Source organism: Amblyomma mixtum, chromosome 4 (assembly GCF_055824585.1).
Source record: "Amblyomma mixtum isolate Tamu chromosome 4, ASM5582458v1, whole genome shotgun sequence".
NCBI lineage: Eukaryota > Metazoa > Arthropoda > Arachnida > Ixodida > Ixodidae > Amblyomma > Amblyomma mixtum.
This window is the reverse complement of record NC_143015.1, coordinates 96,221,724-96,239,073: the sequence shown is the minus strand read 5'-3', so window position 1 is coordinate 96,239,073 and position 17,350 is coordinate 96,221,724. Positions and strand designations below refer to the sequence as shown.

The 17,350-nt window shown below is 47.5% G+C and overlaps 1 protein-coding gene across 1 annotated transcript in view; it reads left to right on the top strand.

Annotated features, from left to right (window-relative positions):
• The first annotated feature begins 5,534 nt into the window (after positions 1 to 5,534).
• Positions 5,535 to 17,350, top strand: part of LOC149347509 (cytosolic endo-beta-N-acetylglucosaminidase-like) — a 41,618-nt gene continuing 29,802 nt past the window's right edge. The window contains exons 1-6 of the mRNA XM_089541593.1: positions 5,535 to 5,704; positions 6,745 to 6,893; positions 8,551 to 8,699; positions 10,068 to 10,385; positions 12,792 to 12,895; positions 16,350 to 16,458. Coding sequence (XP_089397719.1) covers positions 5,535 to 5,704; positions 6,745 to 6,893; positions 8,551 to 8,699; positions 10,068 to 10,385; positions 12,792 to 12,895; positions 16,350 to 16,458 — 999 coding nt within the window. The remainder of the gene's footprint in view (positions 5,705 to 6,744; positions 6,894 to 8,550; positions 8,700 to 10,067; positions 10,386 to 12,791; positions 12,896 to 16,349; positions 16,459 to 17,350) is intronic.

Below are 17,350 nucleotides of genomic sequence, written 5' to 3'. Positions count from 1 at the left end.
GGAGGGTGGAGGGGATGTCAATTTGCTCTACGAGCACGTCACTGCGTACATAAATAGACGCAAGTGGTGTGGCCGTAGTAGCATGGTAGGCGCGGTAGCCTGGGACATTGCAGGCCGTCCGGGTCTCCTGGAGAAGGAGAAAATGAGGTAGGGAGGGGCGGGTGAGTAGATACTGGTGGAGGGGGGTCTTATTGCGGCAAAGATTTCGGCAGTTCCACTGCACAATCTCGAGGTCCTCGCCAAACGCCATTATGATAGTGGAGAGGAACGCGATGGTACGCGTTCCTTCTTTTTTGCCGGGGGCAGTGACTCATGGACGGATTGGAGCATAGATGCGAAGGATTCCAATTGCTTTGATTGTGCTTGGAGGGTGGTAAGGATCTGGAGAACCGAAGTTTACAGCTGAACCAAGCGAGTGTGATGTGCCTGTGTGGTGGTTTCTACAAGGTCAGCCAAAGGGGCGACCTGGGCGCTGGAGGAAGGAGTGGTGAACGAGGCATGGTGCTCATTTAGCTTGCTAAGCTGGGAGGTAAGAGAGGAGGTGGTTGCCTGCAGGGTTTGAGTCAAGGCATGTATCTGCTGTTGTAGATCGTGGGAAATGCGCTGCTGCTCTCGCTGCTGGCGTTCCAGCATTGCGAGCCGGAGGTCGAAGGAGCGGTTCTCGTCAGTCAAGGATGGAGAGGGTGGTGTAGTGGAAGAGAGGGACGCTGGCACCGAGGATCCTTTAACTATGGCGGCATAGGAACCTGGTGGTGACGTGATCGGAGATGATGGAGATTCATGATTAGAGGAGGAGGAGGAGGCGGGGGAGGAGGAAGGGGTGGTGGGTTGAGTGGCCCGGCGCAAAGCTAGGCGTCGGAGGTATACAGCTTTAGCACACTCGCGTTGCTTAGCAAGGATGAAGGGGCAAGTGGGGTCGAGGGAGGGGTGGGTGTTCACCTGGCAATGAAAGCAGCAGGGCTGGGCACACACATGAGCGGAAGGGTCAGCGGGTAGAGGAGCAGCACAGCGACGGCACTTGGCCGGAACGCTGTGATGGGGGCATTGGTGGGCGCGATGGCCTAGAGTGAGACAACGGGTGCAGGTGGGAGGCTTAGGTATATGAGGACGGCACCGGAAGGCAACGCGTTTGAAATAAACAAAGTGGGGGATGATGGTACCAGCGAACGTTATGAGCACTGATTGAGTGGATCCCATCATGCGAGCAGCGAAAATATCTGTTTTGAAAGATTCCAGGTCATGCATGAGGTCATCAGGAGTGAAGTGGCCCCCGACGTTATGGATGACGCCGAGGCATGAGATGGGAGGATGGGGGGTGTAAGTTTTGATGGTGACAGGCTTACCATGAAGCTGAAGATGCGTGACAGAGAGTAGGAGGTGGGCGGTGAGAGGAGAATGAGTCTGTAGAAACACAAGGCTTTGGGCTGGCCTGGCCTGAAGGGTGATGTCGGCACTGGTCTTCAAGGAAAGTTGTGCAGCGGAGGCGACTGCGGCTTTCCGTGTATATCTGCCCTTCGTTTAGCCATATCCCGGGGTATTTGTATTCGGCCACTTTGGATATTTCGTGGTCAGTTGTATCGTTAAAAAACATCACACCTGATTTAGTTGCGCTAAAACTGAATCCTAGAGCGTCTCCTTCGTCTCCACAGCAATTGACCGAAGTTTGTAAATCTTCCTGGCTATCTGCTAACAGTACAATTTCGTCCGCATACATTAAACCCGGGAGTCGCTGCTCAACTACATTTCCGCCTAATATGTACGACAGATTATAACCTAGATTACTTTCTTCTAGCCTTCTTTCCATATTTATCACGTAAATAATGAACAGCAGCGGTGATAGAAGACAACCTTGCCTTAATCCTTTGTGCACCCCCACAGTTGTGGTACTTTTTTTTCCTTCCCATGTAATTTCAACTTCATTATCTCGGTAGATTTCCTGTAGAAAATAAATTACCTCATGACCGATACCTAAATCTTTCAATATGCTCCACAGGAGTTCCCTGTTCACGTTATCGTATGCACCGCTTATGTCCAGAAAGGCTAAAAACAGAGGTCTGTTTCCGCCTTAGCTATTTCTATGCATTGGGTAAGCACGAACAGGCTATCATCTAAACGCCTACCCCTTCTGAACCCATTCTGAAGTTCTCCGAGTATCCGATTACCTTCTACCCATGCCTGCATTTTTAATTTCACCGCCTGCATTGCCAGCCTGTACATAAAAGACGTTATCGTAATCGGACGGTAGGATTTTATGTTCATCTTATCTCCTTTCCCTTTATAAATCAAATTAATTTTACTCTGTCTCCAGCTGTGCGGAATTGGCTGATTTGTTATGACTGTCTCCAATGCTTTTATCAGCGCTTCCTTGCTTCTTGGGCCAAGTTCATTAATCAGCTTAATTGGAATTTCGTCTATCCCTGCTGATGTGGTTTTAGGAATATTCGCTTCCGCCTTTTCCCAGTTAAGACTAGTAAGCTGTTCTCTATTGTGCTGTCCTGTGTTGCCGCCTCACTTGGGGGGATTACTCCATTGTCGTTGCTAAAAGACGCAGCGTTAAATGACGTAATGTAGTTCACAGCATCGTCTCCCTCTAAACATTTTCCCTCAGCATCTATAATCGGTTCCTGCATTCTTTTATTTGTTTTTCCCAACCAGCTTATATGATTCCAGAATTTTCTTGGCCCCCCTTTATTTGCCTCGCGAACTTCAGCCAGCCATTTATCAGAGGACTGCTTCATTTTAGCCTGGACTAGGACCTGAACTTGCTGTTTCTTTTGTCGATAAGATTCCCATTTTTCGACTATTTCCTCTTCAGATAACTGCGCCTTCTTTGCTTCTCTATGTTCCCTTGAAGCCACCCGTCGTTGTTCGATGGCCTCCTTAATTTCCATATTCCACCAGGTTCGTGGCTTCCTCTTTCCTCTTCAGCGGTTTACTCCTTTCACTTGTTTCATTTTTGTAGCGATGAGCAGTTCTAACTGATTATAATAACACTTTTCCATGGGGCGTTTCTCGATTACTTCTTCTATTTCGGCTGATATTAGCGCTATTTGTTCATCGTTTAATTTTTACCCTCCTAATTTATCCTCTCCTAATTTATCCTCTCCTAGCGAGCGCCCTCACGCGGCGGGCCGAGGAGGCCGTCACGTGGTAGCCGCCGCGCCGAGCGAAGGAACGACTGCGGCCGATTGGATTGGATTGGAAAACGTTTATTGTCAGCACTGAGCCCTAGTGGGCATTATACTAGGTGGCTTCGAGCCCATGGCTCTTGGCGACCTTGTGAGCCCACTCAGTGGCCCGGACTTGCGTCAACGGGTCTGAGCTGGCCAGTATAGCCTCCCACCGCTCTAGAGAAGAGACTGGTAGTAGGTCCGCCGGTGGCGGCGCCTTTTTGCAGCTCCATAAAATGTGGTCATATCCGGCTATCTCGCCGCAATGTTTGCAAGTAGCGTTATATTGTGTTGGATACATGTGTGCTAGTCTCGACGGGCTAAAGAAGGCTCGCGTCTGGAGCCGACGCCACGCTACCTCCTGGCTTTTGTCGAGCTTTTTGTCTGGTGGCGGATAGATCCTCCTTTCCAGTTTAAACTGATTGGTGTATTCGTGAAATGATATGAATGCATCTCTCGTGAAATTTGGGGACTCAACCCGGCTCACTGCTCGGCTGACATAACCTCGAGCTATACTGTGAGCCAACTCGTTTCCCCTGTTCCCCGAGTGTGCCGGCACCCATATTAGTTCCACCTCTCTTTGGTCCCAGTCTTTATCTCTTAGGATTCGTTCTGCCTCCTGGGAGATCATACCCCGCGCAAAATTGTTGATAGCCACCTTGGAGTCGCTAATTATGGTGACTGCTTTGGTGCTGGCCATTGCCATGGCGATAGCCGCGTCCTCCACTGTCCCCGAGTTTTTTGTTTTGACCGAACCGGCCGTTAATGTTTCACCCGAGTCGTTCACGGCGACGACCACAAAGGAGTCGCCTCCTTCGTATTCCGCCGCGTCTACATAGGTTGTGTATTCCGAGCCTTCGAGCTTGGCTTCAAGGGCCTTTGCTCTGGCTCTCCTCCTGCCTTCGTGAAAAGAAGGGTGCATGTTTTTTGGAAGTGGTTTAATAGTGAGTAATTTTCTAACTTTGGTCTGTAATTTTGCCTGCGCGTTTCTTTCCGGAATTCTATCATGTAATCCTAGGTTGCTCAGGATCTTTCTCCCCGGGGGTGAGGTCGCTAGCCTCCTTAATTGCGCAAATATATGTGCCTCGCATAGTTCCGTGGTGGTGTTGTAGATCCCCAGTTTAAGAAGTCTTTCCGTAGGAGTGCAGTGGGGCAGCCCCAATGCTGCTTTATATGCCTGCCTTATGATCCCATCTATTTTGTTCTGTTCCGCCAGCCCTAGCTTGAGGTAGGGAACGGCGTAAACTACGGCCGAAGAGACGAGCTGGGGCCCCTGCTCTCCTCTGGTCGTGACGTCACGCTGTCACGTGGTCGTGGCACGTGACAGCGAAGGAACGACCTCCGCCGACGACAGAAAAGTGCTAGCAATATTGCTTTCGCAATAAAAAAAAGCAATGGAAGGAACAGATGTTGCTAGCTGCGGCATCTGCCATCGAAACTTGAAGCACCTAAGCTGCGGCTAGCGGGAATAAAAGGACAGGGAGAGGACAAAAATTAGTGTGGGCAATTAAAAGAAATAAGAATAATAGTGCCCGGCCCGCACCGCCTAAAGCACAACGGGCTAAGGAGAGGACAGAGAGAGCACTGTCTTGGTGGCGGCGGGCAGGGAATTTGTTTTTTTTTTATTTTTAATGCGCTTTATAACATGTCTTGGTGGCGCCCTACGACATAAACTTTATTGTATGGAGCGGAGTTTTGCGGTTGGCATTGAAATAATGGAGGGAACGGGGTTGGGAAATAATGGATTAATTTTTGTCAATCTCGCCTGAATATGCGCTCTTGATGACTAAAACGTTCTCTAGGTCTTCAGAGCTGTAGTCCGGTGTGTTTGCCTTCTTTGCCTGGTCTTCCTGATCTGCTTGTTTTTTAAATATAAATTCGCTTTGTAATGGTTTCCCCCAAATTATCTTGTGCTGCACGACCGATTCTTCCTGCGCTTCTAACTAAAGAGAGAAAGAAGAGGTCTAAAGGAAGAAGCAGCGGGCGTACGTACCTTGGCCTATCCCCGCGCGTGGGTATGTGCCATTTTCATGTGGAGAAGAAGAAGAAGAACAAGGGGCATTCGCATGGCATAATGATGATGATGATGATGGGTGGTGCAGCTCTGGCGCTGGACTGATGTCCTCAAGTAAGTCCACAACATGTTAGCGTTGGTTCCAAGACAACCTGTCCTATACACCGCCACTGGATCTTTGGTCTGTTCAGCCTGGACATGACAACGGTCCGACCCAGGTGCTCTCGAACGAAAAGGCGTTTTGCTGAGGCAAGTCGCGCAGACCCATCATAATCGCCAGCATCAAGGAAAGTCTCCAGCGAGCAGTTTATGGTCCCGCAAGTTCGCTCCGGTGAAGATTTATTTGAACCATGCCTGAAGCAGAGCTGGAACCTCTAAATACCCTCCAAGAGCTTCTGGACTTCAAGGAAACGCCGCTGGTCGCTGTAGAGAACCTGCGACACGTGAAGCGGGGCGATGATCCCCATGCTCCGAAGACACTCTTCTGCCACGACATGATGGGTGGCTACCTGGAAGACAGGTAAGGGTCCTGCGATGGCCGTGAACAAACTCTTCGGTCCAGCTTGTTTGCTTGTTATATCTCCTCAAAGGTCCGCGTTCACAAGCACTATCCTTCAAGAACACGCTTGGAACTTTGGTATTGAGCCGAGCAGTTTTCGGCTCTTAGTATGGGTATTCCTGCAGCCCTGCTTGCGTTGTATGAAGTCTGACGAACAGCTCTTAGCGCTGTTTACTCCGTGTTTCAATGCGTCGACATCGCCAGATTTTCCCCAAAAGCAGGGCGCAAGGATTGCTCGGGGAAATAGCGGCATGGTATTCGTGCGTTTCGAGAAAGTGTGAGCGTTTCTCCAGCTTCGAAGCGCGAAAAAGTGTGCGCATTATTAGAGATGTTTAGTATAGCGTGCACCAGTGCGTGCGAGCGCAGGCCGCTATTGCGCATGCGCATAGGGCCCGGCGCGGCAGCTGTGCCCGTTAGACCTGGTGCCTCGCGGGGTCTCGGGACCTGGTGCCTCGGGATCTGCGCATGCGCACTGGGGGATGTCAATACGCGGTTTGCTGTAGCTGTGGCGGTACACGCCGTGCTAAAGGTCTGTGTTAGTGACAGTACACATGGCATTACACCTGCCCAAACCGTATATACGAGTTTCACGAATGCTACTCAGAAAGTGCACGATAGATAGATTTGACATACACCAGGCACAGATACTTACAACGCCCTCTAGTTGCGCCCACTGGATTCATTGCCACTCGCTAGTATTGCCACCTGCAAATTTAACATGTTCTCTCGAGCGTATGTTACTAGGTTTGTTGGCGGCGGTAGACAACAGCGGGTTCCCTGCTTGTTTGGGTTGCTTTTTATTCACGGCCGTTCTGCGCGAAACATGGGCACTCGCTCTAGTGTCGCATAGTTTCGGATTCAGCCGCCAACGCTCTGTGACGCTGGCGTTAGTGCAAGCCACACCCCAGAGCTTGCGTGTCAAGTTTGCGGTTATCATTATCTTGTTCGCGCCTTCTAGAAGTAGACCGCTTAAAACATATGCCGTGTTTTATCCTTCCTAGGTATATCCATGGCTCTACCGATGCCGACGCCTACCGGTTCCATCACTGGCAGATCATAAACACCTTCGTGTACTACTCGCACCACATGGTCACCATTCCGCCTCCAGGATGGATCTCGGCCGGCCACAGGCACGGCGTCCAGGTCCTAGGTGGGACATGAATGGCACTTGCGAACCCACCACTCGTTACTCAAGTCAATTTGTTTTTAAAAGGTTCTCAGGTTTAGCGCCGACAACTGTGTTTGAATGGCGCTAAGTTCTTGTCTCCAAGTTTCAGTATCCTGAAAATCGAGCATTAAGCCCGTAGAGTCTATCCGCTTTTAACTACGCGATCAGCGCAGTGGTTGAGGTTTTAGAGCAAAAGCTCTACTACTCGAGGTATAACTGATAGTTTCGCCTGGCTTTGCACGTTTGACTGAAGCCCGACCAAGGTTACCCTAGCTTTGCGCGTTTCCCCTTGAAGCCCGACCAAGGTCCAACCAAGCACACACCCCCAAGACTAACAGTGCATGACTAAGTGCCTTGCTGCGAATAGCCATGATATGCCTTTATGGTACGGTCATAGTGACCCCCCAGTGGGCACTTAAACTCTCTTGGACGTCCTGGGGACGTTTGAGACGTCCTGCGGACGTTCAATTGAGTTTGTGCCCATTGGCCAGCAACCACGTGACCGAGAGCCAGTGGTGACTTGACCTTTGACCTTTAGAGTTGAGATTCGCATCACCTGATTTGACGGCATGCGATGAAGTAGCAATGACGTCACACCATTCTTTGCTATGAATACCGCCGGCTTTGCTTTCACCCGTCTATTAGGTTCAGTAGAGTTGAACCTCAGCCATTTTTTTCCTTGTGCCTACCGGCTCATATAGCGAACAGCGACACCAGAACATTTTTTTAGTGGGAGAGGGAAGACAAAAGTTCTAGCTTTTATTTTTTGTTTTACTTGTATACTGAAATAGTTTCTTGTATGGAATTTTTTCTATTTTGCACTGTTCAGAGATTTATTTACTAAGTCATATAAAACTTCCTAAAATAGGCAGCTTTATAAAGACAAAGCCCTCATGTAACGCCCTCACCCAAGGGCTCTTGAAGTATCTGTAAAAAAAGATAAATAAATAAATAAATAAACGATGAGTGACCGACTGCATTCAAATTCTCTGCCTTTAGACTGTGACAGAAGCCAACAGCCACAGAAACCAAGGGGCACAGGGGATTTTTTTTTAAAAATTAATTTATTTATTTTGTGGTGTTGATCAATTTAGAATATTACTTAATATGTCATCGCTTAAAGCTAATTGATTAGGAAAGCAGAAGAAAAAACAACCACATGCCGCCGGTGGGATCCGAACCCACGACCTCCGAATTACGCGTCCGGTGCTCTACCTCTGAGCTACGGCGACGGCTGTCAAACCTTCTGCTTTCGGGGGTATTTATGTTTACAAGTAACCTAACCTTGAGAGTGTTCAGTCGTGAACAGGGGTCACACAATCAACAACTCCTTTTGGGACATGATTATACGTTTTAGGTTATTAAAACGAAATGGTTTACAAAGCCAACTAGCTCAGCTCCATTGTGCTCTGCATGCATAACGTCCAAGGTTTGAAGGGTTTGTCACAAATATGATCTTACCGCAACCAGTTTGAGACTGGGGAAGGGAGCGCTGCCTCCTTTAGAGAAATGTTGGGAATGATCGCCCCCCTCCGCCTCCCCTTTTATTGCGAGGTCCCTGTTAGTAAAAGTAACGGTTGATCCAAATGTTCGCAGTAAACCCGAATGTGCTGCCGCTTTCGTTCACCGTGTGTTTCAGGAACCTTCACATTAGAAGGGGAGGCAAGTCTGACGGCCCTTAAGATGATCAGCAACACCAAGAGCGAGCGGAAGGTTGCGACCCAACTCGCCAACGTCGCTGCCCTCTACAGTTTCGATGGGTGGCTTGTCAACGTCGGTTTCCAGCTGGTTTGTGATGCTTGCTTAGCCTCAGCTGTAGCTACGATACCCAGTACCAACTCCAGGCATCTTCCTGAAGACAGTGAAGCACCACGTTTTGCAGTTACTAGCGCTGTACCAGGAACGGTTGCGCCAGTTGTGATACGGAAGTCTGAGAAGGCATACAAATGAAGCTTCTTTGAATTCTTGCCGCAATCTAAGCGCCGAGCGACAGCGTTTGGTTTCTATGGGAAGCAGTTAGTTAATGTTTTTTTTTTCTGCCAGCGAAGTTTCACCGCTCGGTGGATAGAAGGCGTTGAGGTAAATTGCCCTACTTTATCTGGCCGCTAGCGTTCAGTGCGTTTCGCATGGTTTGTCCTCACCGATATATCTTACGCTGTGGTCCCGGTATTCCAAATTTAACGACGGGAACATCTTTTGCCTACAAAACTATTGCTCTCCTCGACGCGTCAGCAGATGCAGGCGAGACCTGACGGGCACCCCAAACACCGAGGATCGTAGCGTGCATTGCTTCCGAAGTTTTAACAAGGGGCACTCAAGAAAATCTCGCAGAATTTTCCGAGCGACTTCCAACAGCACACGGGTTTTGCTCGCCAAGAACACTCAGTATAGTATTCTAAAACCCCGGTGGCCTTTAACTCGGAAACCCTGTGGACGATTACACATTCACCGCTGCGCGTCTCATAATAACATCGAACCAAACTGGCCCACGTGACATAAATTTGGCGATATTATCAATGTACATCACCAGCACTGACCAAAAGGAACGCAAGGGTGTCAGAGCCAACAAGCCCAAGTTACAATCCATCGCGATCGAACGAAATCGAAATATGTGATGTCATATCTGCTCCAAGGTGTCCTTAACCTGCCTTGTAGTGCTTAAAGACTGGCGTTGGATCGTGATGATGAGGATTCGGTGTTAATGCCGCTATGGTAGCCTGATCAAAAAAGTGCCTTGATTAACGTGCTTTGGTCGGGACGATTTGGTGGCTGAGCCCCAATCTTTTTCTTAACCACTTCTCTCCAGAAAAGGGAAGTCCCAGGTGAGGGGAAAGTGAGTCCCCAATGGAAGCCGTATATGTACAGTCTTTGTCAAAAGTAACCAGGCTGCATGGTTTGCTTCTAGCTTGTATGGTGGAGCCCTTGTGGCTTTCCTAAAGATCGAAAGGTGTTGGAAGGTAAGAGGATCCCCAGTTCTTACCTTTAACGACCATTTAAGCTTCAGGGAAGCTGTGAGGGCTCCATTTTACGAGCTAGAAGCAAACTGCAGCCTGGTTACTTTTGACAAAGACTGTACCTAGCGGCACTACTACAACGAACAACCCGCATCTCTAATGAGGCACCCAATGAGGTGTCGTACGGTGTTTCCTCCCGCAGGAGAAGCGGTGGGTTGCGTTCGTGAAGAAATTACTCTCGGCCATCGTCGAAGAAACGCGCAGGGCTGTACCCGGCTGCCAGGTTATCTGGTACGACGGCATAACGCGGAGAGGGCAGCTGATCAAGCAGAGCAAGCTGAACTTCAACAACGCCGAATTCTTCCAGCTTTGCGACGGCATCCTGCTTAGCTTCGACTGGACCGAAGGCATGCTCGAGTCGTCAGCACGGTACGCACGTGACCGTAAGAGTGACGTCTACGTCGGCATCGACGTGTTCGCCCGCGACACCGAGTACGAAGGCGGCTACGACACCTACAAGGTATGTCCCTTAGATGAGTTAACAAAACATGCTCTGAACAGCAGTCTGCCTGAAACTGGCCAAAGCTCAAAGTCTGGCGCTGTTCGGTGAAATACGTCGCACAACCTGAAAGCAATGTGTAATTTGATACAATGTAATACGAAGGCGCCGCGGTGGCTCAGTGGTAATGGCGCTCGGCTGCTGACCCGAAAGACGTGGGTTCGATCCCTTTCGCGGCAGTCGAATTTCGATGGAGGGGAAATTCTAGAGGCCCGTGTTCTGTGCGATGTCAGTGCAAGTTAAAGAACCCCAGGTGGTCGAAATTTTCTGGAGCCCTCCACTACGGCGTCCCTCATAGCCTGAGTCGCTTTGGTTTGTTAAACTCCTGTAAACCTAAACCAAAGTCATAAAACCCGACAGCGTACCACAACGGCGTGGGTAAACGCAGTAATGAGAAGCATAATCCTCCAGGTATTTCTCGAAAATCTACAAATTGATATGGATACTATACTTATGGTGAGCTACAAGCCTCTCAATAGGAAGCCCAAAATGAATCGTTAAAATTTAACTATTCAGTATTAGTTAACCGACCGGGTTCGATCCCTTCCGCGGCCGTCGAATTTCGATGGAGGCGAAATTCTAGAGGCCCTTGTACTGTGCGATGTGAGTGCACGTTAAAGAACCCCAGGTGGTCGAAATTTCCGGAGCCCTTCACTACGGCGTCCCTCATAGCCCGAGTAGCTTTGGGACGTTTAACCTTCATGAATTCGATACATTGTAATGCAATTATTAGGCAAGGAGCTGCACATCCGGGAAATATATCCAAGACCTAATAAGCTTGACGATGGGCATGGTTCCAAAGTTAAAGAACACGACAGTGTACTGGAAACATTTCAAGCCGTCCCGCTTCATCCTTGAGGCTCGACAGCAGCTTTTCTAAAACCAAAGTGGTCCCTCTTTGCCCGTTGAGATGCGTTCTAATGTCCTGCGGCCCGTGTCAGACAGCTTTGAGGGACTCGAAAGCCATGCGTTCATGTGTTGCAGAGCGGTTTCTACACAGCGCAAGAAGCGCGGTCTGCAAGTCCTCTCCGCAGAAGCTGGACCCAAGACATGTGGGGAGCGGAAATGGCGGTCTCCGTTATCCTGTTGTGCGAAAGCTTAGAGAACAAAGTTGTCTCGAATTACTTATGACTGAGGCTGGCGCTGGTGCGCTCAACTCTGACTACATTAATAACGCCATGGCGTTAAAGGCCCTCTTACGCAGAAAATCCGGAGTCGGCGTTGTGAGCGAAAAATCACCGGCAGGGCTGTGGCAGGTGGTGCCCAGAGAGCAACCCAGGAGGCAGGGGGTCCACCTTGGTCACGTGACGTTGCGGCGCCATCAATACCTGCCACTGGATAGGGAGCAAACTGCCCGCCGTGGTAGGTGGGAGTTATATTGATGATTGGTCGCTCGGGAAGAGCAACTTGGGCCGCACATCCCTTACAAAAATTTCCTTCGACAGTCAGTAGACTCTCCATAGACTTTTGCCTGCAAGGTCTATAGATAGTCTATAGGCAAATTCTAGAGAATAGTTTATAGGCAATACAAATCCAATAGTCAGCCTAGACAATATATAGATTTATGGCCATTCACTTTTAGTAGACTTTTGCCTACAGAGAGTCTATAGATTGCGAATAGACAAAAGGAAATATCTATAGGAAGGTTATGGAGTCTATAAGAAGTCTATAGACTGTCCATAGACCAGTTTTACAAGCGAATGCTCAAAGCCGGGAGCACCTGCCACCGAAGGGCAGTGGCGCATCACTTAACCGCTGCTCCACTGCACCAGGAGTGGTATGAGGACTCCCAGGGAGGTATGAATGTAATGTAAAGAATGACCTTCTGCATATATAAAAATTAACCCATCATGCTATCGTGTCTTACCAATAAGGCAGAGCTTAGGTTTCTTCTAAAAATTTTTCTTGATACTAAAAGCGCATTTGAAGGTTAAGTGACCCGGTGGAGCTCTCTTCCGTCTCAGATATGGTATTGCCTTTCATGTGTTGATACTTCAGCCTTGTTCAATTTAGTTCGTTTATTGGGGTTTAATGTCCCAAAGCGACTCAGGCTATGAGGGACGCCTAGTGAAGAGCTCCGGAAATTTCGACCATCTGGGTGTTCCACTGACATCGCACTGACATCGCACTGACATCGCACTGACATCGCACTGACATCGCACTGACATCGCACTGACATCGCACAGTACACGGCCGGCTAGAATTTCGCCTCCATCGAAATTCGACCCCCGCGGCCGGGATCGAATCCGCGATTATCGGGTGAGCAACCGAGCGCCATGAACACTTAGCCACCGCGGCGGCCTTGTTTGATTTAGTATACGTACTCTATATGCTTGGGAAATCGACGTGCCTGTCATTTTGTTTCAGGCGGTCGAAGTTGCTCGTAAATACGGCCTTTCAGCTGGAATCTTTGCCGCTGGTTGGGTGTACGAGATTGAAGGCAAGGAGAAGTTTGCAGAAAACCAGTGTCGGTAAGCTTCGAAGTTGGCAGTCGGTATTTCGGGAATAAATATTCTGGAAGACGAGATATGCTGGTGTACATTCGAGAAATGGGTGGGAAATTTGGGCGCTTAAGGAATTTCTTTTTAGCTTTCCCCTCGGCACACCATAGTACGGGTTGTTCCTTGACAAGCACTTGATGGAAACTTCAGCAGATTAACGGCGGGGCAGTCGCAGTGAGTCCCACATTTCACATGCATAGCGCAGCGATGCATTGCAGACAAAAAATCACAAGAACTGCTGTTTTAATCTTAGCTCCCGGTTAATCGATAGAGCAAAGAATTATGTGATATCTTGGGATTTCTAGTGCTTGAGGAACGAATCAAAATTAGCATTTTAAGATGAAAAGACAGGCACTGGAAGAGAACAAAAGCCATGCCGTCCTTGAGCTTTTCAATGGTTTCAGGAATAAAAAAATTGTTATCCAGAATTTTTATCTGCCTTTAAAATTAATAAGTGCCATTGCCGCAGCAATAATATAGCAGGGATACAATACTACTTTTAACAAGTAAATTTGGTGTCTGAGCGACACATCTTACGGATTAGGACCGCTCGTTAGAGAAACTAATGCGAATGCCATCACTTTTTCATTTTGTAGACGGTGAAAGAACCTGGACAATTTTTTAAAAAGTCTTTTAAGGACAGGGCTGATCTCAACCATATAATATAGAGATTTCACAGGCTCCCCCTTGACGGTCGTGATATTTCAGTTTCAGTTTCAGTTTATTTCCAGAAAACAAAATTCTGGTGGGACACCTGGGCTAAAAGCTGCTTTCGTCAGCTTGACGAGGCCCAGGGCCCAGCATACAAGGCAGGGCAAGTCATACAGACATTGAAAAACAGCAAAATAAAGGAACATAAAAATATCAGTACTTAAACACACAGCACAGAAAGACGTGTAAAATGCGGTAACAAGTAGAAACGTGTGTACAGTTTTGAAGTAATGTAAAAACTGGAAAAAACATACATATGAATGATTTCAGCACATTCAAAATCAAAATAAATAACATCAGTCGAACACAAGAGAGAAAAACAGAGCACAAGAAAATAACAAACAGTGATATAATGTGGTTACAATGATTGTATGATGTGAAACAAAAATATAAAGAAAGATATTTGGGACAATGGAAAACAGTTATTCACCAGAACATCTATACGGATAAAAAGTACTGTCGCAACTGGTTAAGGCTGGGTTTGGTAAATTGCGAGTGTTTATTTAAAATTAACGGGAGGTTGTGCTTAAGGGACTGTAGTTTGTAATTGGTGCGGAAACGGGGAATTTGCCACAAATCAGTGCTACGTGTAAATGCATTATTGCTGTTATGTTGAAGGGATGCGATTGTAGAAATAAATTGTCTGAAAGGGCGTGATGAAACATAAAATGAGCGCAATATGCGAAATTCATACATATTTTGTATCGGGATGATATTGTACTGACGGAAATACTGTTGAGTAGAAGAAAAGTAGTCAATGTTAGCTATGTTGCGCACAATCTTTTTTTGTAACATGTGGATCTTTTTAATGTTCCCTTTAGTAGTTGTTAGCCATACTAAATTGCAATAATTAATATATGACGAGAACAAGGCGTGGTATATTTGAAGTTTAATATGAACTGGGAGAAAAGAACGGCATCGCGATAAGGCGCCGGCTGTTCTACAAAGTTTTGTGCACATGTTGTCAATGTGTGAATCCCACGTTAATGTTTCTGAAAAGGTGACTCCTAGAATTTTATGTTCCTTAACAATAGCAATTTCTTGCCCTTCGCACTGAACAACTTGTTGTAGATTCACCATTTTGTTTCGTGGCCGAAAAATAATTACTTTTGTTTTTCTCGGATTAATCTTTAGTCCATTAGACTGTGACCAGAAAACCAATTTTTCGAGCAGGTCATTACACCATATTACAAGTTTATTTTCATCCGGGCCAGATAACAGTATGTTACTGTCATCGGCATAAATAATAAATTGAGCCTTTGAATCAATGGTTACAATGTCATTAATGTATACATTAAAGAGAAAGGGTCCTAAAATACTGCCCTGTGGCACTCCGGCTTTAATGGGTAGAAAAGAGGACTGCTTATTACTAACATGCACAGACTGGCTTCTGTTGCGTAAATAAGATCCGATGAGGTTAAGGGGTGTTCCTCGTACTCCGTGTAGATGTAATTTGTGTAAAAGAATGTCATGGCTGAGGGAGTCAAACGCCTTAGAAAAGTCGATGAATAGGCCGAGGGTGAAAAGCTTATCTTCTACGTTTTCCAGGATTTTTTCTTTCAATGTTAACAAAGCATTTTCAGTAGATCTCCCCTTTCTAAATCCATACTGCGCGTCAGAAAAAAGCTTCATCTTATCAAAAAAATGTGTTAATCTAGATGACAGTATTTTTTCTAGCCCTTTCGAAAACACCGGTATTACTGATATTGGCCTGTAATTCTTAACATCATTTCGGTCGCTCATATTAGGATGAAAGAACGACGGGAGGCCGTACTACTCACTTCATGCCCAGAGACTCAAATGCGTATCGTACGATTTGCCGAAGACGTCGCCGGGATCCAAGGACTCATAGCCGTCGTCTAGGCGGGAGGATTAAAGCACCCCCTCTATCTGTTGAATGATAAAGATATTCCATCGATCTACCCATACAGCGAAAGTTGTATATAACACGTTTGGTGGACGTCGTCATCGTCGACGATGTCGCCTGCGCAATGCGAGTTTCCACACCCCATGTGGGCACGACTGATAACACTGGGAGCAAAATGAATTCACTTGAAGTTACCCATGTTGTTAACGTGAGTGTAGCTGCTTAAAAGTAACTCATGTCCCGCAGCCTCGTCAGAGTTACTAAACATTCCAGCTGTCATCAATGTTTCGTACTAAATCATCTGTCGCTGAAATTTTCATAACCTCAAGGGTAGGCATCTCCGAATTGCTTTGAAAATGGTAATTTATCGCCGTTTTAGTTTAGAGCTGAATAATTTGAAGCTCCTAGAGGTGTGCTCAAAAGTTTCAGGAACAATTAAATTTATAAAAGAAAATTGAATTCCTTGCCAATATAAGCATATACAACCACGAACGGAAACGGGCTCTTTGTAAGTCCTTGCCCGACCTGCAAAACGCACCCCTCAATGCCAGGCCATGCCTTTAGACAGCACGGAAATTCAGCTTTCCCGTAATTTCGGTGTTTCTAAAGCTGCCATGGAAACTTGTACCGTCCTTGCCAAAAAAAAAAGAACCCTGCAACGGGCTTAATTTTTACCTTAAAGTGGGGCTCTTACGTCATCCCTAAAAGCTAACAGCTTTCGACAGGTAAGGACTAGGATTTTCATTATGCGGCTAACAAACAAACCCTGTTGCCTGGCAAAGGCGGTACATACATGGACAATGCCAGCCCTGTCTTATCCTTCTGCGAATGCAACTCGATGCGCAGACTATGGAGGTTCCCGGACCACTGCTGTCCCGAGTGGCAGGTCACCACGCTACCACTGACGAGCAGTTTCTGCCAGGGATTCGGCAGCAGCTTCTCCAAAGACGGCAAGGTGAGACCCCGTCTACCGACTTCTTTGAAACGGCAGCCTACTAGGGCACCTTGCGTGGCACAAACAACGACGCTGTCATTCAGTTTTTTGATTACATACCACTTGTAAGACTGCGTATAGTCAGTGTATCAAAACTTGGCGCTTTAACTGGAGCAAAATTCGAAGGTTAGCAAACTGTCAGTCCATCTGTTGCTTTGAGATGAACTGCTAAGTGCAGTGTGACGTAAATAGCAGATGAATAACGGTTATAAGCAGCAGAACTCCCAGGCGACGCCACCCATTGTCAACCTTCGCAAAGTGGCCGCGGGGAATAGCCAGATTTCTAGCGGAATTTCACAGCTTATACGATTAGATAACTGTGACGCTTCTGGAGGAGTGGGCTTGGTGGGTGTTGGGTGGTACCGTTACGCCCTCACACGCTGAGGCTTTATACGCCGTACCACGCGTTGTGGGGGAACGTCGCTCATAGTGCTATCGCAGTAAACTGGCGGGTGATCAGACAATGTGGTGCGATTAATCTGCGTTAGGAGCAGCAGCTGTGCATTTCGCTTTTGCACTGATCGATTTACCATTGTTTTTAATTTTTCTCTTTGTTAGAGCGCAGCTCTTAGGCGTTCGTTCCAGCCCTTCACGTCGTAGTCGTGGTCGTGAGAACGGCGTATGTAGGCCTGGGACAAGTGGCGCGCTGGGCAGGCCTGCAGTAGCAGAGCGAAGCGCCATACGGTAAAAAATTGCGAGAACACTTCGGCAACTAAAGTGTTAAGAGGCGAAAGACGAGGACAACTATGCCGTGACGACTTCCGGTGGATGAGACGTCACACCATTCCCGTGGCTATGTCGATACCCAAATTATACATCTTTCGGGGATCTTCACTGTTAAAGGTGCACTGAA